At 39.6% G+C, this 25,865-nt stretch overlaps 1 protein-coding gene across 1 annotated transcript; it reads right to left on the minus strand.

Annotated features, from left to right (window-relative positions):
- FAM76A (family with sequence similarity 76 member A) lies at nucleotides 1-25,279 on the minus strand. Its single transcript, XM_037828019.1, has 9 exons — nucleotides 25,066-25,279; nucleotides 23,817-23,881; nucleotides 21,095-21,149; nucleotides 20,216-20,368; nucleotides 15,952-16,109; nucleotides 12,667-12,753; nucleotides 5,034-5,169; nucleotides 2,678-2,779; nucleotides 1-2,166 (listed from the first exon to the last, which is right to left on the minus strand). Exons 1-9 carry the CDS (start codon nucleotides 25,144-25,146, stop codon nucleotides 2,080-2,082), a joined length of 924 nt encoding a protein of 307 aa, XP_037683947.1. The 5' UTR covers nucleotides 25,147-25,279; the 3' UTR covers nucleotides 1-2,079.
- Between the last annotated feature and the right edge of the window lie 586 nt (nucleotides 25,280-25,865).

Genomic DNA, 25,865 nt, shown 5'->3' on the forward strand with positions numbered 1-25,865 from the left:
TTGAATCAATATGAATTTTTATTAACAGACGTTTGTCAAAGTCTGTACAAACTAAACACTGTTGTGTTTTAAAACGTCCATTATTACAAACATACAAAGAAACAAGGGGTTACCAAAGTTACCTACTCAATTTCATGGTAAAACAGTGTCATGATTTTTAAAAACCAAAATTTCAAGACTGAAGTCACTTCCTTCCTTTTTTGGAACCGATGGAAAGTTAGAAAATGTGTGGATTTGCTTTATTTAAATGCCAAGACCTTAAAAAAAAGATTTAGTATAAAACTAAACATGTATTTTTATATTGTCATACTTCATGGAACAGAATTTCTCAATCTCTAAAATTAAAAGACAAAACAAAACCATGACTCATTTTTTCACTTTCCCCCATAGTCAATGTAAACGCATCTGAAAAATATAATTTGAAAGTTGATCTTTACCCAAAAGGTTTTCATTCAAAAAGTTACAAAACTATTTAGCATGGCTGTTTCCCTTGCTTACAAGGGAAAATTACATGGTCCATTGTTTCTCTTATCAAAAAGGAAGCCATCCATTTCCACATCTCTGTCCAATTAGGTGCATGGCTCTACTTGGGAGAAGCTATCACAAATTATAGAGCATTTTGCTTCCAGGAAATGCCTAGCAAGTTAAACTTACTGCTACAATTTTGGAAGGATGGGATACAAAGCCATCTTCCCTCCAGATTACCTCTAACTCTAGTACCTACTTAGATGAACCCAAGGTAGTTGGCTCCACTGTTTTACGGCACACCACGCATTTCACAAATATTACACAGAGGACCTGAGAGTATGGCTAGAAATGCAAATCTATTCCCTCTTCTGGAAAAGTAAGTCCATGTGCCTGCTGACAGTGGGGTTAAGAAGGGGAAGAGAGGGCACACACAATTCTGGCTGCAGCCAAGTTACTTCTGAGAAGCACCAGTTTTCAATACATTTCCATTAAAAACAGGGAGTATTCAAGCTGGGGTAGGTGAGGAGTGCTGAGAAGGTACAGTACAATCATTTCTCCCAATCAGACTAAGAGTTCATACTGAGCAGCTCATGCTGACCCCAAAAATACTCTGTAGTTCATATATTTTCCATTTTGAATCTGCTCATGTTAAAAAAAAAAGGTTCTCTGACAATGGCCCAGTATGACAATAGATAAAAGCAAGTAAAGGGTATCTTTTAAAAAAAAAAAGTGGCAGTGAGAATTTAAAATCAACCACACACAAAACAATCAAGAAAGGGGGAGAGGGGTGTCCAGTACAACCTGGACAACCTTTCTTTCTGCCCTTACTTAAAAAGACAGACTCTTCAAATCTTTGCTACCTCCCTTAAGTATCTCTTTAAATGCTCTTCCAAGAAATCCTCTAAAAGGCACTTAACATACTTAGTCATTGAATTGTTTCACCTTAGCAATCAGTTTTTAAGACTCTAAGGAAATAAGAAAGAAAAGATCTGATTCTTTTACTAAAAACTAGAGAGTAGGACTGTTGTTTTCAAGAGACATCACATTAACAAGAACTAGCTACGCTACCATTATTCTTTTATCAAGAAAAAGCTTTTTTAAAAAATAAATAAAACTCTGGCTATACATAGTACAAAGTTCATACATAATATACCTGGAAAAAAACCCAAAGTATACCCTGAAGCAAAAAGTTTATTGGAGAGAAAGCCTCTTCCATTGTACCAAGTCTTAAGGTGGCAGTTTTCAGAGTTCAGAGGTGGCAGTGATATGTAATTAATGCCAAATACTTGCTCATGGGTATGGCAGGATGCAATGATGGACAGGGAAAAAAAAATTCTGCACATAACACTGAGTTGTGACCACCACAAAAAGAAAAAAAAAAGTAGCAACAGAAGACAGAGAGGAGATTAAAACCCCAAACACTCAAGCATGCGGTCATAACTCAGCATAAACCAGGTATCTCCATTCAGCTCACTGCAATCACATAAAGAAGGATAACCGTAATAAAATAGAAATTTCTTAAGAAAGCTTGCAATTCCCACAAGACAGCCAGGACTCCACCCCTAACCCAGGACATCATACGCTGTTGCTGGGGAGCCTCCTGGTGGTCTCTCAAGGAGAAGTTATAGCTCCTGACTTCTCAGACTTCTTGCTCTTGGACAAGGCAGCTGCCTGCTTCAGGAGCTCTCGGTTTTTAGCCTAAAAAACCAGTGCAAGAGGAGTGTTTTACCAAGATAGGACATGTTTTTCAGCCAGAGTAAGTGTTGATGCTAAGGCCAATAATGTAGTTACAGGAAGACATGATCAAAATTCTACAGAGAGAAAATACCTGACACTTGGTTCAGGAAAAAAAAGGTTTACTGGAGGTTAATTAGTGTACCTCAATCTCTGAGGACCCACTTTTACAAAAGGATGCTTTTGCAACATAAACAAACCATGGAGTGCCTCAATGTGCTGGATAAACAAAATTTATAATTCAGACATCTGGAATCACATAGGTTTTACACAAAAATCAAAGAACACATGTATTAATTCCACTATTTTTAAAGGCAAAAATCAGGACGCATCCAAAAATGAAATAAAGAAAGACATCTAAATTGGACTAATGATTTGTCAGTACTTTGAAAGAAAAAAAAATCTAAGAGACGATCATTTAAAATATTATCAGCTAAGTACATAAGAGTTACCACATAAAAATAAAAAGAATCACCTGCAATTGTTCTGTGACTTCTTTGTGGGTTTTCTCCATCTGGTTCATTTTGGCTCTCATCTGAGATTCCTGGTACTGAAAATCAGCTTTCAACTCCGTAATCTGAAGAAAGAAAAGCAGAATGAACAGAAGTAGTTCCTACGCAATAGAAAATGTTTTGGTATTAGCGAGCTAAATGATCCCTAAAAATTATTGAAATCCAGGACTCTCCTGCAGATCCACATCTAAACGAAGCCAGGGAGTCATATATCCTATTTTTTGTAATTTTTTTTGGTAAAGATTACCCAAAGGTAATATTTATAATATTTTACAACCATTAGCAAATTTTTAAGATTTCATATATTTAATATATATGAACAACTCTCCAAATACTCACCTCTCAATAAATCAATGATTATAACATGATATGATCAATTGGTTGAGAGAAACCCTAAGAATAACAGTTTCTGCCATTTACTAGATCTTTATCATGTTCCAGGCAAACAGCTTTTATTATATTGCTTCACTCAATTCTTACGATAACCCTGTGGGGAAGTATTATTCTTCTCATTTTATAGATAGAAAACTGAGGTTAAGTAACATGGCCCAGATCATACATACCATTAGCAAGCTGCAGAACTAGAATTCAAACCCCTGACCCCTTTTGTTGACTACGCTATTGAAGGAGCACAAAGAAGGGACATCAAAAGCAGAGAGGTGGTATAAGCTGAGTTTTGAGGTACAAGTAGCAACTGGCCACATGAGGTGATGAGAAGGACATCCAAGCAAAGGGAACAGTCTAGAGCTAGGCACAGAAGTCCAAGATAACCAAGAGATTGTTTGAATTACTGATGAGCATAGAGAGTGGAAGGAGATGAGGTTAGAGACAGGAAGGCTTGATGCAGAATAACCTGTGTTCCAAGCCAAGGAGTATGACCTTGATCCTGAAAGCTATGAGAAATAACCTACCATTTGTTTTTGTTCCTTTTTAAACCCTAACTTTACAAAGCAGTAGAAACAAGTGTCCTTTTATCTCTTTTCTGCAAAATCCTCTTATGTGCCATTCTGATCTAGTCCATGAAGAGAATATATGTGGGTCTATTTTCATCTGACAGTCAGGTAGTAAAGTGGAAAGCTGTCATCTTATTGGCAGGAGGAAACACAGCAGAGTAGAAAGAATGGTAGAGTCAGAAAGATGTGAGTTCATTCTCTTTTACTGCCTCTAACTAGGTACATGATTTGGACATGTTATTTAACCTCTTTGGGTCTCCTCTCTCATCCGTAAAATGAGGTAGAAAGCAGATGGAAAGAATGCCTATTAAGACTTCAACATTCTAAATGTCTTTGTTGGCCATTCAGAATGAATCAGAGTGTTCTGAATGTGGCATAAGATAACATGCAGCCTCATGAAAAAAACAGAGCCAGGGAGGGGATTGGAACCCTAAGAGGAAAAATATTGGAGGCATTCTTTGTTATGAAATGATAACAGTTTCTACCTCAAAGGGTTGTTATGAGGATAAAAGAGTTAATACATACAAAGCACCCAGAAAAGAAGTAGGAACATGGTAAGCATCCAATAAAAGTTAATTATTGTTAATTATTAATATATTAAGGCAAACATGAGATACCCCCTAAGAACTTGAAAATAAGGTAAGTAATAGACATGAATGAAAAGAAAGATGTAAAAAGTTCCCTTGAAGAGGGAGGATAACTCTCAGACCAGAAAAAGACTTCACATGTTTAAAGTATGGGCCACTCAGGAAGGGAGTGACAATGGAAGCAATGGAAGCAAAGTGACATAAGAGTCACGTAGGAGGGAGCATTGTCCGGAGAGGAGGGAGACCTGGCCCACATACTTTGATTATTACTGTCCCATGGACATGGCCATCCCAATAATAGAGATGGAGGCTTTGCGTTCTCTTAGCTGGAGAGTATTAAACATTCCGATTACATAACTACTCAACTCCAAGCTCAATCCGCAACCTTCTGATTATGATGGCTTCCAAGGTAGCCCAGGCTGAGATGAATAGTACTGTTACGCTCCCCATGTAAATTAAGAGCTGGATACTGTGGTTTTATACATTGTCTCTATAAGCTTGGTTAACAAGAGTTCCTTCCTGAGAAGAGGAAGATCCCTGCAAATGCTGAGAAAAATCAACTTGTGAATCCACTTGACTGAAGTTGATTCAGCAGTGTAATTCCTTCCCTTGAGGCTTCCTGGCAGACACAGAGCCTCTCCCCAGGGTATCCCAACTTGACATGGGATCTCTCAAAGAGACAATGGTTAAGTACCAAACAAATACCAGTTAAAGAGTTGTTCTGCCCCATACCACATATCTTACTTTCATTACATTCTGACATGCAAACTAAACTGTACCTTCTTCTCTTTCTCTAAAATCATTTGATCCTTTTGATGCAGCATCTTCTTCAAAGTGGCCACTTCTTCCTTAAGTTGGGCAATGATGACAAAGTGGTCAGTGCCTGGTGAGTCCAGAGCCAGATCTGGGGAAAAGCTGATTGGGAAAATGGAGGGGAATTTAAAAATGATTATGACTACTGACTCATTATATAGATATTTCTTTTTAGTTTCTAGAGTATTAGAATAGACAGAAGGAAATAACTGAAATTGTTGAACTGTATTCCAGTGGCCTTGATCTTTGATAATGACTGTATAACTATATAGCTTTCATCTTGTGACTGTGTGATTGTGTAAAACCCTCGTGACTGACATCCCCTTTTCTAGGTATGGGCATATGAATAATGAAAAAAAAAACATGCAGGAAAAAAAAGCAGATTGGGAATATAGGGAAGAAATACCTACGTAAACTATGGACAATAGTTAATAGTATTACTTTAATAATCTTTCATCAATTGTAAAAATGTTAACTACTATTAAAAAAATAGAATGACAAAAAAGTGTTATCATCAATTGTAACAAATTTTTCTCACCAATGCAAGTGTTGGTGGTGGGGAAGTATATGGGAATCCTGTATTTTATGCATGATTGTTCTGTAAACCCACAACTTCTGTAATAAAAATTTTTTTTTATTAAATTCAGTTTTATTGAAATACATTCACACACCATACAATCATCCATGATGTACAATCCACTGTCCACAGTATGATAACATAGTTATGCGTTCATCACCACAATCTATCTCTGAACATTTTCCTTACATCAGAAAGAACCAGAACAAGAATAAAAAATAAAAGTGAAAAAAGAACACCCAAATCATCCCCCCATCCCACCCCATTTGTCCTTCAGTTTTTATCCCCATTCCTCCACTCATCCATACACTAGATAAAGGGGGTGTGATCCACAAGGTCTTCACAATCACACTGTCACCCCCTGTAATCTACATTATTATATAATTGTCTTCAGGAGTCCAGACTGCTGGGTTGGAGTTTGGTAGTTTCAGGTATTTACTTCTAGCTATTCCAATACATTAAAGCCTAAGAGGTGTTATCTATATAGTGCATAAGAATGTCCACCAGAGTGACCTCTCGACTCCATTTGGAATCTCTCAGCCACTGAAACTATTTCATCTCATTTTGCATCCCCCTTTTGGTCAAGAAGATACTCTCAGTCCCACGATGCCGGGTCCACATTCAGCCCCGGGAGTCATACTCTGCGTTGCCAGGGAGATTTACACCCCTGGGAGTCAGGTCCCACTTAGTGGGGAGGGCAGCGAGTTCACCTGTCGAGATGGCTCAGTTAGAGAGAGAGAGGGCCACATCTGAGCAACAAAGAGGTACTCAGGGGGAGACTCTTAGGCACCATTACATACAACTTTAGACTCTCCTTTGTGGTAATGAGCTTCATAAGGGCAAGTCCCTTGCTCGAGGGCTCAGCACATCAAACCGCCAGTCCCAATGTTTGTGACAACATCAACACCAGTCCAGGTGAGGATGTCCAACACATCCGCACCTTCCCCCAGATCCTCAGGGCTGGAGAGGGGGAGGCTGTAATATATTTTTTTATTATCCCAAATTACTCTGGGATGTGTCACTATTTCACTCCAGCCTATACTAACCTACCGTATCTCACTTCCTATTCAAAGTTGCATGCAACTAATAAAAATTTTTTTAATTAAAAAAAATGGAGGGGGAAAAATCTTAACTTGAATGAATAAAGTTTTTTCTACCTCAAGATGTATCTTAGGCCATTTGATGTGAGTTCCTTAAGGGCTCACATCTGAATTCCCGGCCTTGAGTACAATGTCCCATATACTCCAGGCTCAGCAGCATTTGCAAAACTATGCAGATAAAGTAGTCATCAGATAACCATGCCAAACCAAAACCATAACCTAGCATCATTTCTACATCATCTTCTCTCACATTCAAAATCTAAGTAAATGTCACATCACAACATTACAAGAGCTGAGGACAGTCTGTTTCAGGTTCACTGAAGACCCTTGATGATTTTTAAGTGAAACATTCATAATTTTTCTTGAGTAGATAATTTCCCTAGAATTGTGGATAAATTATCAATTCTAAGCTCATGCATTTTGAAAGTTCTCCACAAATCTCATCTTTTGGCTCTGTTTTCTGCCCCAAAGCACTGTGATTTGGTGCAACGGCATTCCATCCCAAGAGCAGTCCTTTTAAAAAAAAAATGATAAAGACTAAATTAATAGGAAGGACACTAACTTACCCTATGCTACAATTTGCCTGCTGATTGTCCTTTTCAATTATCAAGAATTCTACGGCATTTAGTCAGGAAAGAATGAAGGAAGTAGCAAACTCCTGAGTCACACTACTAACTGGGTTTTCAACAGTTCCCTACCAGGTACTGTATGTGAGCTCTCCATTTTCTCAAAGTGCCAAGTGAATTCTGTATATGTCCTTTCAGCAGTCTCTCTCTTTTTAAAATTTATTTATTTTTATTATGGTAACATATACCAAAAAAATCGCCATTTTAACCATTTTTTAAGTGTACAATTCAGTGTAGTTAACCACTTTTACAATGCTGTAACACCATCACCACCAACCATTACCAAAACCTACTCACCAACCAAAACAGAAACACTGCACCCATCAAGCAGTAACTCCCCATCTCCCACCTCCCACAGACCCTGGCAACCCCCAATCTACCTTCTGTCTTTATGAATTTGCTTATTCCAGATATTTCATATAGGTGGAATCATACATATTTGCTCTTTTCTGTCTGGCTCACTTCACTTAGCATAATGTTTGCAAGGTTCATCCATGTTGAACCATGTATCAGAACTCCATTCTTTTTATGATTGAATAATATCTCATTGTATGGATATATATTTTGTTTATCCATTCATTGGTTGACGGACACTTGAGTCGTTTCTACCTTTTGCCTATTGTGAGTAATGCTGATATGAACATTGGTGTACAAGAATCTGAGTCCCTACTTTCAATTATTTTATGCATATACCTAGGAGTAGAACTGTTGAAATACATGGTAATTCTATGTTTAACTTTCTGAACAACCATCAAATTGTTTTCCAGCACAGTCTCTTAACTGAGATCAATTTCAGGAAATCTGTTAATCTCTGAAATTATATGCACAATTTTGTGAATATGGACAATGGATGCTTTCTAGAATGAGGATGCATAGCTTATATTGGTCCCTCAGAGGTTAAACAAGTTAAAGAATCACTGTCTGTGCCAAACTCTGTCTTTCTCTAGAGACTTCCCAAAAGAAAATTTTACTTTTCCCAGGGCATCCTTTAAAGTAAAATACAAACCTAATAGTTTTTTCTAAGCAAACACTAGAATACTGATTGCCAACTCACTGTATCAACACAGCAGTGACTTGTAGTTACCCCTTACTCTTGGTTCTTTCCTACATCATAAATCGCATTTAATAGCCAGCATGTATTTCCATAGGGTAGAAACTCCAATAGCAAGCCTAACCACGAGACATACTTCTTCACAGTCAGCAAGTCAAACATTTCTATGGCTAGAGCGAAGAAGTTGTCCACCGTCCACTGGTACGTTGATAAAAATATTGCCCCTTATTCCACATGAAGCTTATGAAAAGACTGTAAGAGGAAGAGATGGACTGATACTTTCAGAACTGATGAATATGCAGAATAGTAAATAGTAAATGCAAAACAGTAAAACAAGGCATGCAGGAGAAACAACTGAAAGGACCCATCACAGTTTCCACCGATTTCAGATCTGGCAGCACCCTTATTATCTGCAGCCTTACCTCTCTTTCAATGACCTCCAAGGGACTGTCTTCTCTGCACTCAGTAGAGTCTACTTAAAACCATAACTAGAGTGATAAATGAAACAGAGTAATGGGCTAGTATAAGTAAACTTCTTCTTGTTCCCAAAGCTCCTACTGCTCTTTTCTGCTTGTCTCTTGAGAGGACTCCCCCCATACCAATCAATTTCTGACAAAACACGTCCTGTCTGTCCTGTGTTATGACCTGACGTCTCTAACTCTCTAACTCCTGGTTCAATAGTAACTGCTGGGAATCAAAATGAAAAATGATGGTTAGGTTAACAAGGCAGGGACTCAAATCAAGACTCTTTCCAAACACCTACAAGAATAGGGAAACTCGTATTTTTCCAGGAAGCTCACTATCTTTTCCAAAAGCTCTTATTATAAGAACAATCTTCCTTGGATTGAACCAAAACCTAACTCCCTGTCAGTCCTACCCACTGGTCCTGGGTCTGTCCTCAAAGCCCAAAAAAGCACGTATAACTTGTTAGGCACATTTCAGAGAGAGAATAAAATAAAACTACAATGATGAGAAAAGAATGTCCTTTAGAAACAATAAACCACAAGGTATGCCTGGGTGCCACCCACTGTTGAGACTGCTTTTTTTATTGTCTTACGGAACGAAAGACAAATGATTATAAAGAAGTTGGTATATTTGCTCATGGGAGGGAAGCCAGAAATGAACCCAGATTTTCCTCAAATTGAAAAGTTTTTGTTACAATTTCAACAAACTAGAAAATATTGAGAAGAGGATTATAGATTTTGTAGGATATAAAAACAAAAAGACTAAAGTATCTTATAAATACAAAAACACTTAGAGAAGCTAAGATGATCTGTTCTGTCTGTATGACATGGAATGCAAATGGATAAAGAAAAGCAGGAGGAAAACAAACATGCCACAATATTAAGAAATAAGTAAGAGAGGAGGACGTAGTAGTATAGAAAAGTCGAAGGAAAAATGCAGAAGACATAAGGGAATAAAAATAAAGAGTATAAATTTTGAAATATATGGAGATTTTAAAAGTGAGGGGCCAGGAAAGTAGATAAATAATAGATATTTCAGAAACAAGACTGATAACATTTAGTACAGAATGGAACTCAAAATAGGTATTCAATAACATTTTTTGGTTTGCATGACATTGAAAAAACAGGATTGTCAGAATGGTTTCCTCCAAGTGAAGGAAAAGCAGGAAAAAAACCCACAAAAAGTAAAAAGGATAAGAAAAATGTAATTTATCTTATATTATAAACATTCAAAAGCAAGAAATGCAAACAAATGGACTGGAAGTTAAGATTGCTAATGCAGGAAAATTCAGATGGAACTTGTATATGTATGAAAGTAACTTTGGTGGCAGCAAGTTTTTCCAATTTTTCAAATTATTAGAGTATATTATTTTTTAAAATTCACATTTCAATAAAGAATAACCTTTATACATATTCAATAAAGAATGACCTTTTAAGATCTTTTCCAGAGGACATTATGAAAGATCATATATACCTAGGTCACCAAGGATCAGTATCCTACTAGAGGAAAACAGTCATTGTTGGCAAGTGGATGCAACAAAACAGTCTGAATGGAAAGCTTGAGTTTTTAGCTTGGTATATTTGTAGCAATCAAGAGCAAGAATAGTGCAAGAATCTCAAGAACAAAAGAAGCTAATAGAAGGTAAATTTTAAGGATTGGTTGGTTAAACTAAAGGGATATGAATGAGCTTTTTCCAGGTGGTTCAACCACAGCCCGACACATAGATGACCACAAAACAGAAAACATGAACCCTAAAGGCCACAGGTCTTAGCTTGGGCCTTTATAAAGCAGGGCATTCAGAAAGGTTCCCTCCTTGAAGCAGGATCACACACTCTGACAGAGGTGATGAGACAACTTGTGCCACATCTACTTTCTTCAGAATGGCCATACTAGCTGCTTAAACAAACAGTAAAGCTGACCAGAAAGACAGTTTTCATGGTTCCTTCCCCCATAGCTAAGTCAAGCATTTCTAGAAGGTTCAATTCAAGAAGTTTAATATCAGTAAAACTGTTTTTTTAGAAGATATCTTGTGGGGTATGAATCAAGTTAGTGATAAAGGTAATGGAAAAGAGGTCAATTTCACAGACTTTTGTTACCCCCACCACACCCCCAAATAAATAAAATCCAGCACTTCTAAGCCTTTATGTTGTTCTATAACCATAAACACCACGGGCTGGGAGGGAGAACTATGAATAGGAGGAGTTTCCATAATGGAGATGATTCCAAGGATTATAGGGATGAGTATGTCAGCTGGTCTCACTTCAGGATGCACGCGCCTGGAGGAACAGGAAATTGGTTGGCCCCAAGACACTGTTGGGAAGCAGCCCACTGCACCAACATGGATGGGGCACTCTGGATATTAGGACAAAGCAGCTCATAAGAGGAAGCATCGCTGAGAAGGAGAGAGGAAAGCAAGGAATAAAAATATGCATTTAGACTGGGTTAAGATGAAATTAAAATTATTTAAATGCATCTTATTTTCTCCTGATCTAGCATCTGCATCAATCTGTCTTTCTGAATACTAAGGAAGCATGGATTATACCTCACAGACTAAGCAACACTGTCTTAATTCTATCTTGACCCTGTTCTGCCACTCGAAACTAACTCCTGGTCTTCCTAAAGGAGGCTACAAGCACAGATCATAATGAAAAGTGTCCAGCTGCTGTTTTCTTAGAACTACTGTGGAAGAATTATCTAGTGAACCACATCATCAGTTGCTCTGAAGTCCAGTTATAAGTTCTTGTCTTTTAATGACAAGATTAGGTTTATACCTCGGGAAGACGGTTGCTGCAAAGGAGAGGCTAGGCCTCCCTATACTTGTGCCTAAGAGCCTCCTCCCGAATGCCTCTTTGTTGCTCAGATGTGGCCCTCTCTCTCTACCTAAGCCAACCTGAAAGGTGAAATCACTGCCCTCCCCGCTACGTGGGATCAGACACCCAGGGGAGTGAATCTCCCTGGCAATGTGGAATATGACTCCTGGGGAGGAATGTAGACCTGGCATCGTGGGACAGAGAACATCTTCTTGACCAAAAGGGGGATGTGAAAGGAAATGAAATAAGCTTCAGTGGCAGAGAGATTCCAAAAGGAGCCGAGAGGTCACTCTGGTGGGCACTCTTACGCACACTTTAGACAACCCTTTTTAGGTTCTAAAGAATTGGGGTAGCTGGTGGTGGATACCTGAAACTATCAAACTACAACCTAGAACCCATGAATCTCGAAGACAATTGTATAAAAATGTAGCTTATGAGGGATGACAATGGGATTGGGAAAGCCATAAGGACCACACTCCACTTTGTCTAGTTTATGGATGGATGAGTAGAAAAATAGGGGAAGGAAACAAACAAACAGACAAAGGTACCCAGTGTTCTTTTTTACTTCAATTGCTCTTTTTCACTTTAATTATTATTCTCGTTATTTTTGTGTGTGTGCTAATGAAGGTGTCGGATTGATCTAGGTGATGAATGTACAACTATGTAATGGTACTGTGAACAATCGAATGTACGATTTGTTTTGTATGACTGCGTGGTATGTGAATAGATCTCAATAAAATGAAGATAAAAAAATAAAATAAAAATAAAAACCACACACACACAAAAAAAAGATCAGGTTTATAAGCAAAAATCAGTAATATTTATTTATAAGATATTCAGTGGCTGGTGCAGCATCCCTAGGCAGCCCTACACTAGCTCCAAGGCAAATCCTAGAATGTATTCCTGTTTCAGGAACTGTGTATGCATTTCAAACAGAAGCACACACACACACACTCTCCAGTTGGCTCACCTGTCTCCATTGGTAGTGATTGACTCAAACTTGGACTTTTTCTTTGGAATTTCATTTTGAATTGAAGATGTCAAAAGTGTCTTCTGGCTTTTAAAGGTAAAAACAGAAAGGCACACATTAGATATCAAAGATTAATAAAACATCACAGTGAACGTTTGTCAAAGAGGACCAACACAAGATAGTTCTTCTATGCAAGAATTAATTATTCTTGATTATAAAAATCCACCAAGGTGTTAAATTCATAGATCCTGGATGCATGGGAATCTAATTTCCATAGGATTAAAAAAATATCCTTGGCTTTAATAAGTATTACTGGGCTTTATTAAAAACCATGTGTGCCGGTTTGAGTGTATTGTGTCCCCCAAATGCCATTATCTTTGTGGTCTTGTGTGGGGCAGAAGTTTTTGGGGCTGGTTGGATTGGCTTGGAGTGTGCCCCACCCAGCTGTGGGAGATAATTTTGATGAGATGTTCCCATGGAGGTGTGGCCCCACCCATTCGGGGTGGGCCTTGATTGGTGGAGCTATATAAATGAGCTGACTCAAAGAGAGAAAAGAGAGTGCAGCTGGGAGTGATGTTTTGAAGAGAAGCAAGCTTGCTAGAAAGGAACGTCCTGGGAGAAAGCCGTTTTGAGGCCGGAGCTATGGAGCAGACGCCAGCTGCCTTCCTAGCTAACAGAGGTTTTCCGGACACCACTGGCCGTCCTCCGGTGAAGGTACCCGATTGCTGAGGTGTTACCTTGGATGCTTTGTGGCCTTAAGACTGTAACTGTGTAGTGAAATAAACCCCCGTTTTATAAAAGCCTGTCCATCTCTGGTGTTTTGCATTCTGCAGCATTAGCAAACTAGGACACCATGTAAACAGAGTCAACAAAAATTCCCTAAGAAATGTAATCTTATAGTTTAAAAAGTACTTTTACATTTACTGTCTCAAATGTGTCTTGTAATTCTGTGAGGGATTAAAAGATATTATTTCTACTTTGCAGAAACAGAGGCTCATCTAGGTAAACTGACCTATCCAAGAATATACAGCTGGTCGGTAGTGGAGCTGGGACTAGAAACCAGGTCGACAAATTTCAACTCCAAGTCCAGTTCTTCTTCACCACTATTTCTTTGAACCTACACATCTACACAAAGCTAAAAACCAGTTTTAGCCCCAATAATTTCACCCACTAAAACCAAATCTGAAACAATATCTGGATGCCTATCTATGGTCTCCAACCCTTTCACCTTGATCAAGTCCAATTTCCAAATCCAAAGGATGCTTCAGCCCTTTCATTATCAGAACTGTCTTCAATATTTCATACCACTGACCACTCTATCCTTGAAACTTTCTCCTCACTTGGTCATCCTCCTACTTTTGTAACTGTTGCTTCTTAGTTCGTTGTCTATCCCTTAAACATCAAGTGCTTCTCGAGTTCTGTTCTCAGCCACTTAGCTGAGTTACATCATCCATGAGTATGGTTTTAATTACTACCTATCACAGTGGTTGGAAATGGTGTTCCCTGGACCACCTGTATCAAATCATCTGGAATGTGAATCAGACTCTGGGAAGGGCCTCAGGAATCTGCATATAAAAATAATCTCTACTCCAAGTGTTTCCTTTGTGTTACCAATGGCCCATGTCCTGAAGACTCCACCCATTTTTTTTTTTTTTTTAGCTCCAGCCCAAACCCCTCTTCTGGGTTCCAGGCTAAACCTCTACTAAATAATTTTCTTCTTGGTGCTCTGAACACGACATGTTCAAAATTGAACAGCTTCTCTTCTCCATTTCCTGTATTCTCTTCCAGTTAAGGATATAACCATCTACCCAAGTAAGAAACCTGGGCATTATCCTTCACTCACCTATCTCCTACCCATCTAGCCATCCACCAAATTAACTAAGTTTCTCTTAATTTTCCCTCCAAAGCATTTTCCTGAATCTGCCTCTTCCCATTTCCATCTTCACTGCACTGCCTCAAAGTTCTCATTTTAACATCTCTTACCCAAACTCTTCTAAATCTTCTTAATTAGCTCCCAGTCTCTTCTTTCCTCCAATGCATTCTCCATGCTAGTTAGAGTTAAATTTTTAAAATGCAGACTTAATCCCTCCCCTGAGTAGAACTGCTCAATGGCTTTCCAGGCCTCAAGATCAAGTTTATGCTACTCAGTAGGTCTGCAGGACCCCATTTCCTGCCATTCCCCAGCTCCCAATCATACACTCCAACAATACAATAGTCCTTGCATTCTCCAGAGTTCCATGTGGACTCATGTTCTCTAAGCCTTTGGAAATGCTATTCCCTCAGCCTAGGCTGCCTTTGCCCATTCCTTATCTGATGATTCTGACTCACCCTAGGACTCAGCTCCATCATCAGCTTTTCTCAAAGGCTTCCTTGCCTGACTTCCCCAGGCAGCTAATTATTATTGCCTCTCATGCCTCTATCTTGACATATTTCCACTGTGGTGCTCATGACATTTTGCTGCAATGATCTGATTATAGGATTGTCTTTCCTACAAGACTACATGCTCTCGGAGAGGAACATGATTGTTTTAATCATCTCTGCATTCCCAGCAAAATCCCTGGCCCATGAGGATACTTAATAATGTTGCCGAATAAACAAACAAAATCATAGTGGTAATAATAACCAAAAATAATTAAAACGTATTGAATGCTTCCGATATGCCAGTTATAAAACTAATCAGTATGCATGTACTGTATGATTTATCCCATAAGGTGATACTGTTATTTCCCTCATTTTACAGATGAAAAAACTTGCCCAAGATCCCACATAGAGAATTTGGCAGAGCTGGGATTCAATCCAGAGCCAGGGCTTTAACAACACTACAGATACTCTGAAAGGAAACTTAAGGCATCAAAGACAACAACAAGGGACATCTTTTTGACTAGCTCCTTCTAGGACAAACCCAGAACATTTATCAACCTCCTGACCTAATAAGCATTCAAAAAAGTTTTTATCCCTCAGAAAGTGAAATGTCCACTCTTCTAGGGAGAAACTCTCTCTGAGAGTAATGAGAACACTACATGTGAAAGTAATTTCCATAAGCCTTTCCAAGTACAAACATTTCAGGAAATCCTGACATCTTATAGAAATCTCTCTGGCCCTTTGAAGATTTATGAATTGTAAAATATTGCAAGTGAGATCTCCACTATAGGCTAGTAACCTAGGGCAGAAATAGGAGAGAAAAGAATAGAAAAATTTATACAAAACAGCCTCTTCTCTGATTATGCAAGGATGACATGTGACCTCCCAGCACCTCTGGTCCTATCCCATACATCTTGGGGTTACCTGTTATAGTGGCCGCCACCACTCAGTCGGCTGTACTGCTCCTTCTCCTGGTGGCCAGCACGGGAAGAGCTACCAAGGTGCTTCCTCTGCTCTTTGGTCTTCTGAAGGACACGTTTGTATGACAGTGTGCACAGCCAACACAGCAATTTCCCATCTACCTGGAAGAACAGGAGTGAAAAATAAAGAAGAGGGAATGTCATGCAGTGGCTGAGAATGCAGGCATTGGGAGCTAGAGCCTCAGGGGTTTGAATCCCAGCTCTGCCACTTACAAGCTGTGGGATCTAAGGCAAGTCATTTGAGCTGTCTCAGGCTGTTGGCTCATCTGTAAAATGAATGATAAGAGTAGTACCTATCTCAGAAGATTGTTGCAGGTAATTAGTGATATAATGTAGACAAAGCACTTAGCATGGTGCCAGGTATATATAAGTTGTTTCATAAATACAGCTGCTAATTTTATGTACCTTTTTGTTTTGTTTTCCTCCAAATTAGCAAACGCAGACCAAAGCAAAGTTCCCACAAGAATTTTAAAAGCCACAGTATCTCCAAGGTGCTCATTAAGGAAAACTCAGCAGGGAAAAGAGAAGATGGAAGATGAAATATAAGATCTATACTTCTGTTTCAGTACTCTGTAAATGGATCACAAATGGTATGCTGGATATCTCTTCTCAGATGGGAAGAACGTCCCCAGAGAAAGACCAATGGGCAAGTAGCTCCAGGGCCCCAGGCCCTGGTAGAAGCCTACGAAGGCACTTTGTTTGACTTAGAAAAGGTCGACCCATTTGGGCAGAAGCACCTCTGTAGCAGGGACCAGGGTGCAAGGCTGGGAATGCAGTGTGCAGCTTCCACAACTCTCTGAGGCCGGGGTGCCCTTGTGCAGCACTCAAGACTGCAAAACCATCCGTGGTGCAGCTTGCTGCAGGTGGCGGGGCAGCAAAGATGAACGGAATTACTCTGGCTGGGGAGGGAACAAGCTGATATTTTTGGAATTTTACAGTTTTTATTTCTTATTCTGGAAATCAGGCTTTGTGCCCCATCTTAGACATGGTTAGGTCACATCATCATTTATCTAATGTACTTCTTTATCTTAATTGTCAGCAAATGCCTCTTTCTACTGCACCCCCCCACCCCCCCTGCCCCATCCATCAGCAAGTCAATCAGTCTGAATCTTGCCACTTCTTTCCAACTCCACTGCTTCCATTCCAGTGAAGCCATTCTCATCTCTCACCACTGCAAAAGCCTCCCAAACGACCTCCTTGTTTCTCCTCTTGGGCCCTTATAAACCATTTCCACATAGCCACTAAAGAAAGCATCTTAAATGTAAACCTGATTATGACTCTCCTCTCTTTAAAACCCAACAGTTTCTCATTGTGTGCTGGTTTGAAGCTGTTATGTACCCCAGAAAATGCCATGTTCTTTTAATCCATCCCTGTGGGAGCAAACCTATTGTGGGTGGGACCTTTTGATTAGGTTGCTTCAATTCAGATGTGACCCAGCCCATTCAAGGTGGGTCCTAATCCTTTATTGAAGTCATTTATGAGTGGATAAAAGGCAGAGACATTGGAGAGAGCTTAGAGAGAGATGCCCTGGAGATACTAAGAGAAAAAGCCACTGGAATCAGAAGCTGAAAGCAACAAAACCCAGTAAAGGACCCAGCAGACACCAGCTATGTGCCTTGCTATTTGACAGAGGAACCCTGGATGCCAGAGCCTTTCTTCAGAGAAGGTTTTCTCTTGTTGATACCATAATTTGGAGATTTTCATGGCCTTAGAATTGTAACTTGAAATTTAATAAATCCCCATTGTTAAAAGCCAACCCATTTCTGTTATATTGCATTCTGGCAGCTTTAGCAGACTGAAACCCATTGTATTGAGTAGAAAATCCAATTTTTTTATCATGGCCTATATTGACTTAAATATAGCCCCTGCCTATCCCTATAACCTCATTGCCTTTCTCTTCCCGTTTACTCTGTCTTCTTCCTGTTCTCCCATGTGCTGAGCTCAAACCCACTTAGGGTCTTTTCTCAGTGGTCCCTCTTCCTGGAATCTTTGCCTTCCAGAGCTTCCCATGGCTGCTACCTTGTCATCATTCTAGTTTCAGCTCAGATGTTATCCCCTCAGAGGTCCCACCAAATGCCTAATCTAAACTGGTCTCCCTAGTTACTCTCTACCATATACTCTCTTTTCTCTTTCAGATACTAATATAAGCTCTCTAAGAGTTAAAGTCTTGTCTGTCTAGTTCATTAGCACACTTCTAATACTTAGAATAGTGCCTGGTACAAACAGGCATTTAATTATTTGCTAATGAATATGCAAATGAACTATGAAACCAAACGTCAATCTTGTTCACATGGTTATGCAATATGGTCTGAAATTTTGATTTTAAAAAACTTCTGAAGACCTTCCCCAGGAAAGAGCTTTCACTTGAAGAGTTCGAAAACAAGGCAACTCCACTGGGAAAAAAACAAGCACTATACATAATAACTGCACACAGAACCATGGATACTTTATTTCAGATCTCTCCCAAAGCTCACCTACCAAGACATAAATTTTAAAATAAGATCACCCTCTGAGAATTAAATTATTGAAAACAAATAATCATAACTAACAATAATGGACTCCTTACCACGTACCAGATTCTATTCTAAGGGCTGTACACATAATAACACAACCTTCATAACAACACCAAAGTCTGATCATCCCCATGTGCAGATGAGGAAACTGAAGCACTGATAAGATTAACTTGCCCAAAATCACACATTAATAAGTGATACAACTAAAATTTCAACCCAGGCATTCTCAGTCTAGATCATCCACCCCTAATCCCTAAACTTAGCCCACCTCTCCTAAAATTATGAACAGATAATTGAGGCTGTCTAAAAATATCCAAACCCTTAAAAGAGGACTGTAACTAAGAAAGTAGAAAATAAATTCTAGTGTAACCAGATTAATAAAAATTAACTATTCCAACTAATAATACCATGTATTGAGTCATATTATGTGCCAGATTAAAAATTAAGTATTTTATAGGCTTACTCAATTAAATCTCCCCATGTCCCTATAAAGAACCTACTACCATTGGAAAGATGAGAAAATTGACTCATAATGAGATTAAGGAATTTGCCCAGGATCATTCTGCTAGCCAAGAATGAGATGGGATTCAGGTCTGTGGGATGGCAAAGCTTGTGCTCCAACTACTATTATATGCCACCTCCTGATTACTAATACAGCTTCTCCAATATCTTGATTTAGGGAAGAGGTGCCCTAGTTGGCAGGCAGGAGTATTCTGGTCACTAGAAAGTTGTATCCTCCTGTTCAAAATTAATGAATTTGGTTAACAAGAGTAAGCCCTTGAGAGCCTAAGCACCTCTGGCCACTGACAAGAGTTTCTGAACCGTGTAAGTTCATCCAACAAATATTTACTGAGCACCTTCTATGGTGACAGGCTGCTGGCAGCAGAGAACAAGATGGACAAAGAGCTCACATTCTAGTGGGAGTAGACAAACATGTAAACAAATAAGATAAGTACACTTAGGGGGTTAGTAAAACTAGATCTCTATGAGGACATGGCATCTGAGCTGTGTGAGATCTCACATGAGGAGCCAATCATGAAACTCTGGAAAAGGGTGTATCAGGCAAAAGGAAAGGCAGGGATGAGACTGGCAAGTCTGAAGAACTGAAAGAAGGCCAAGGTGAGGGACAGGAAGCACAATGGAAGATGGGACTGAGAGGCAGGCATGGTCCATGCAGCCCATGGAAGAACTCTGGGTTTTATTCTCAGCACAACTGGAAGGCACTGGAGTTTGAAGCAGGAGAGTGACAAGACCAAACTCTAAACCATTTTGAGTCCACCAAAGCACCACCTCTCAGCAAGTTTCCCTCTATGTCTTGTGATCTTTAACTTCAACAGAAAGAGATACTTAAAGTGCCAGGTATAAAACTGGTATTGCTATAATAACACCTTGCTTAAGTCACAATCTCTCCTTTACAGAGTTCCAGAGAATTTTACCAATATGAATTCAGTCACCACTTCATTTGTACAAGATATTGATCACTGTAATTCAGGTTCTCGTGAAATACTAAATGTTAGAATATAATGGTCTACATTTAATAAATGAAGAAAAGAAAAGGTGAATATGTTTCTTCAAGGTTGGTAACAGAACAAGGGCAGTAATTATGAAATCTTTCTTGGTCATGTGTATTTCTAACACAACTGGTCCACCTTAATTTCTCTGAAAAAAAAAACTGAGAAATCACAGGGTTTTTACCTTCTTTCTGTCATCTTTCCTATCAAACGCACACTGCTGCTTGCACTGTTCACAAGAATATGGTGGTCCATACTTCTTCTCTGAATTTGTACAACGCTGGCATTTATTGCCAATAAATGCTGCAATAATGTTGCAATATTGACAAGGTTTGGGCTTAAAGAGAAAAGAAAAAAGGGTCAAGTAAGTATATTATAAAATACCAGTGCACTTTTTAAACGATTCCTATTAAATAGCCTATCAGTTCATGGTATGTATTCCTAACTTCATAAATTGCTTTTATATTAATCAAATGAAGCCCATTCCTAAACTATGTAAAGTGTTTTTTTGCAGAGGACTATTGATTTAAAAATAAACAAACAAACAAATAATGAAAACCCATTTGTGTGTACCCTGGGACTTCTGTAAGAAATTCAACAGAAACAGCCCTTTGGAGAAATCAGCAAATGCTTCCTAATTTCTGAAAAGGCCACTTTGTCATTATCAGTGTACAAACATATTGAGAGAATGCCTGAAGGACACAATAATATCCTGAGCCTTAACACTAACAGGAAAAAAAAATCATTCATCGAAACGAATAGTCAGCTGTTACCAAACAAGGATATCAAGTCACAGGATTACTTCCTCTTCCCCCTCCTCTTTCTGGTCACTGAAGCCTCTCAAGGAAAATTATAATCAAAATCCTAGCAGTGTGATGATAAATACAGCTCCTTAACAGTAAGTATTAGCTAAGGTGAAACGCGGGATACATTTTTCTGAGAAAGCATTAAAACATAACTAGTTCTTCTAATAAAAATACTGTAATTACCTTAACAGCCCACAGAATATAAGGTTCCAAGAGATTCAAGCACTCACTATTAGGTAGAGAAAAACCCTACTTACTGTTCCATACAACTGCACATTCTGAGCACATTTCTTGCATATTGTATTGGTTTTACTGTTAAGGAAGAAAGAGACAAGGTTTTTGTGAGGAAAAAAAGTTGTTTCACTAAAAACATCCAAAAACCAACACCTTCTTAAGCCCAAGGAATTTATGCATGCACTAAGAGGCAATATAGTCCGGCCACTTCGTTAACTGAAGTTCAAGTATGTAGTAACAACTCTCTCATTTCCAAAGCATATGTTGGTATTAATTTTATTATCTCAGGTAAAACAGAGCTTTTAAATAGGGCTTTGAATAACATGGAGAGTTATTTTCTGTTTATGACATTTCTATGTCTCACTAACTAAAATTATCAGAAATGTCTGAACGAAAAAAGTTGCCCTCTTCAAAAATCATCTTCAAATAAAGTCTAACCCTTTACACAGGGAAGTACAAATGACACGCTTGATGTACAAGAACAGTTTAAACAATACTCTGGACTAAAAATCACATAAATGATTTTTTAAAAATCCAGACTATTCTCTTCTTTGTATGATTTTCCGATATAATCCCTGTGAAGGTGACTATAAAATTAAAAAGACAAAAAGAAAAAAGCCTCAGAGTAGGAAACATTTACATTAAAATGAGATACTCAAGCAAAATATATTCCAGGGCAATTCCCACCATTTTTAAAAGGCAATACAAGAAGCAAAGTACACTGAAAGAGAACCTGCACTCTGGAAAGATTAGTATCAGTGATTCTGTGATGTTGAACAGCATTTTGGTTTATACCCAGATTTATTACTGCAGAAGTATAGTATATTTCTACATATATATACACAAACGTCCCTGACATCTTAGAAAACACAAAGAGAAAGTATCTCTATGATCTATCTCAAATTAATTTTGGAGAATGGTGTGAGGTAAGGGTCAAAGTTCATATGTCATCCCACACACAAAAATTAATTCAAGATGTTCACAAAAGCCAAAAAGTAGAAACAATCCAAGTGTCCATCAACAGATGAATGGATAAACAAAATGTGGTATAAACATTCAACGGAATGTTATTTAGGTTTAAAAAGGAATAAAGTTCTGACACGTGACAACATGGAAGAACCTTGAAGACATTAAGTGAAACAAGCCAGACACAAAAGGACATATATTTTATGCTTCCACTTACATGACATATCTAAATTAGGCAAATTCATAGGTACACAAAGAAGAATAAAGGTTACCAGAGGCTGGGGGGAATGGGAATGGGTACAGAGTTTCTGTTTGAGGTGACAAAAAGTTTAGACATAGGTAGTGATGATGGTCGCATAACACTTTGAATGTAATTAATGGCAATGTATAAAAATTTTAAAATGACTAAAATGGCAAATTTCATTATATATATTTAAACACACACAAAAAAAATCTAATTGTGAGAAATGGTGGAAAGGCAAAGGGAAGGAAAGCAAAAAATAATAATTAATTAAAGATGGATTGTAGATCTATATTTAAAGCTAAAGCTATATTTAAAGCTTCTAGAGTATGTTCTGTATGATTCCATTTATATGAAGTTCTAGAACAGGCAAAACTAATCTATTAGTTTTGATGGAAAGGAAAATGAGAACAGTGGTTGCTTTAGGAAAACAAGGCAGGTAGGGATCCGCTGTCTGGAGTAAGTAAAGGTAATGTTCTACATCTTGATAGGATTTGAGGGTTATATAGGTGCATACTGTTTGTCAAAGCTCATCAAGGGATGTACTTAAGAATTGAGCATTTTACTGTATGCAAATTTTACCACTAAAAAAATAAAGAACTATAAACAAATATGAAACTCTAGCTAATGATATGCATGCTGAAATGATTAGGAGTAAAGTGTACTACTGTTTGCAACTTTAAAATGCCTCAAAAACAAGATGGATTGATGCATGGATGGAAAGAGAGATGGCAGATATAGATAAAGCAAACACAGTAAAATGTAAATTAGAGAATGTAAGTAGTGTGTATATGGGTGTTCACTGTCCAATTCTTTCAATCTTTTTTTTTTTATTTATTGGAAAATATCCATAATAAAATGTTGGGGAAAAATATTTCTAGAATCAAAATGAAGCTGATTAAAATGAGACTTCTAGGTTTATGTGTAAGCTAACAAATAGACCCCATCATGCTCCAGGCAGGTTCACCTACAACTGAAGTTCCAAAAAAGATGACCGTGCTATACCAATAAACCACTTTGCTACCTTTGAAAAGGCCCCCAAAGATATGTGTTTGCTCCCACTTAAGTATTTTTCACACTTTTTAAAATGAGGTTCTCCTAAGGGAAGTGTAAAGGCAAGTGAATTTCAAATGTAACTAGAACTAACAAACCCTTTATCGGGATTGTCACATTTCCAATGGCTCATAAATTCTTCAAGCTTTGTATATAAATATACTAGAACTTGAGGCTCATGTTTTGCTATAGTGTGATTGGTTTCTTACTGTCAAAAGGTTATAACCATAATAATCTGAAAAATAAGTAACTTTAAACATCTAAGCAAATTTTAATAACTAGAATAACTAGGGAGCAATGTGTTTCATATACCTTTCAATGTACAGCAAATAGGAAATTGCAGAAACTGTATTACAATGCCACTGATTACAGATCTGTATATTACAATGTAACTGATTATAGATTTGCATATTATAATGTAATTAATTACAGATTTTAAGAGGAAAAAGCCTGTTAACATCTCTTATGGTCAACAAAAACTGTACCTCTCCTGCTGGTACTCAGTCCTGCAGTAGGTGCACTTCACAACAGGATGTGCAATCCGACATTCCTGAAATAAAATGAGGATATAATTTTGGAAGATGGTCACAAAAGGAAACAGCCTGGTTACTAGTCCTACCATAGTCACTGTGAGTGAGTGAGTCACTTAAAACTTTCTGGGCCAAACTTTTCTCTTCTGTAATATTAGCACTGCTGCCCTACCTACCATGCAGTGTTGATGTGGGAGTGAGAATTTATGTGTGGAACTAGTCATAAAATATAAAAACAACTATATGTATGAATAAGCCCCAGCCTGGGAATCAGAAGCCCTGGATTCTAGTCCCTGTTCAGCCACTGTGTGATTTCGAGCAGGTTCTCTTGTGAAATGAAAGTACTGTATTAAAAGCATCATTTAGTATATAAAACTTAGTTAAAATCAAATATATTTGAGTGCCAAAAAAGACACTCTGGTACTTGAGCTCTCTCATACCAAGTAAACAAATAGTGGCAAAAGGAAAGAAGATCGTGGCCATTTGAGGAACTAGTGACATATAATTAAGAATCATGCAAATAAAGGGGACAAACTCTGGGCAACATCACTCGCCAGCCCGTTTGGTGATTTTCAGCTGTCGCCTCACAGCACCTCTGTTCACTTAAACAGGACAAATGGAAAAAGAGAACTTGGACTTTCGGAAGTAAAAAATGCTCAGCAAGGACGGAAGACCACCAACTGGATGCTGAAAAATCATCCTTTTGCTTCCCGGCTTTTTGATTGTGGGCTTCTTTATACAAGTCTTTACACCTCCTACTGCGACTGGCTGCCAAGTGGCCGGGAGGCGCCCGAGTTCGAGACGCTCTTCCCAGGCAGCACCCAACTCTGGAGTTCGGTTCCAGGCGGGGCAAGTGGGAGCCCCTCAAGTCTGCAACGAGGGGAGTAAAGAAGCCCAAAGGGACCCCCAACAAGGCTGATCAAGGACAGGTTGGGAATCCACTGTCCCCTCACCAGACCTCACAGGGTCGTTGAACAATCTCCCGCGGTTGCTAAGCACCCGGACACGCCGGCCGCAAGGGCCTGAACCCGGCCCGGGGCTCTCCCACGTGCCCCGCCGGCCCTCAGGAGGGCTGGAGCGGCTCCTCGGCTAGGCGGGCCTGCCACACCCTGCCCGGAGGACCCCGCCGGCGTCGCCGCCGATCGGGACTCCGGGCCGCGCCTCTTGCGTCCCTCAGTTCCCGGCCGCCGCCCAGCCCGCGCACCTTGCACAGCTGCTGCCCCTGAGACAGCGCCTCGAAGGGGAAGCGCTGGTGGCACTTGGTACAGGCATAGAGAGCCGCCATGTCCGGCCCGGGCCGTGCTCACCGGCCGGCCAGCCCGGCCAGCCCGGCCCGCCGCTTTATCTGACAGTCTGAGGCAAAACCCGGCGGCGGCCGCAGGGCAACAGCAGCGGCAGGGTACGGACTAAAGCCGGGGGGGGTGGGGAACGGGCGTGTCGGCGCTGAACGCCCGTTCACTGGTTCATTTGGACGCCGATCAAGCAAAAGGGGCGGAACACGGAGATTTTGACGATGCTGGTTCGGTCTGGACTGGAGTACGCCACTTGTGACGCGCGCGGTCGCGATTATGTAAAGCACAGTCACGCGCAGACGCCGCCTGGAGGGAGACGAGGAGCGCGGAAGAGTCCAGGCTCCTCCCACTTCGCTCTGCCCTTGCTCCGCCTCCTCAGCCCAAGCTCTCGCGATACCTCAGTGGAGTTGTGATGTTTTGGTTTCCATGGAGGTGCCCTTGGGAGGGACGCAATTGGACCAAAGTGCGGAGCGTTGTCGAACTAGTCCTCTGCCAGTACCCCGAGCCTGAAGAGAGTGGGGGGCTTCTGAGGGAACCCCTCCATCATCGGAACAGTAGGGGCCCGCCCATCCTTCCCTCCTGAGAAGAGGAAACCATGAGGGGCTACTTCAAGGAGTGCCCTCTATCATAGATCCCCCCCTAAAGAGGGGGAACTCTGGGGTCGAGGACCTGCAAAGAAAGCACCACCACTACCACCACCACCACCACCGTC

This window comes from Choloepus didactylus, chromosome 2 (genome assembly GCF_015220235.1).
Source record: "Choloepus didactylus isolate mChoDid1 chromosome 2, mChoDid1.pri, whole genome shotgun sequence".
Classification (NCBI taxonomy): Eukaryota; Metazoa; Chordata; class Mammalia; order Pilosa; family Megalonychidae; genus Choloepus; species Choloepus didactylus.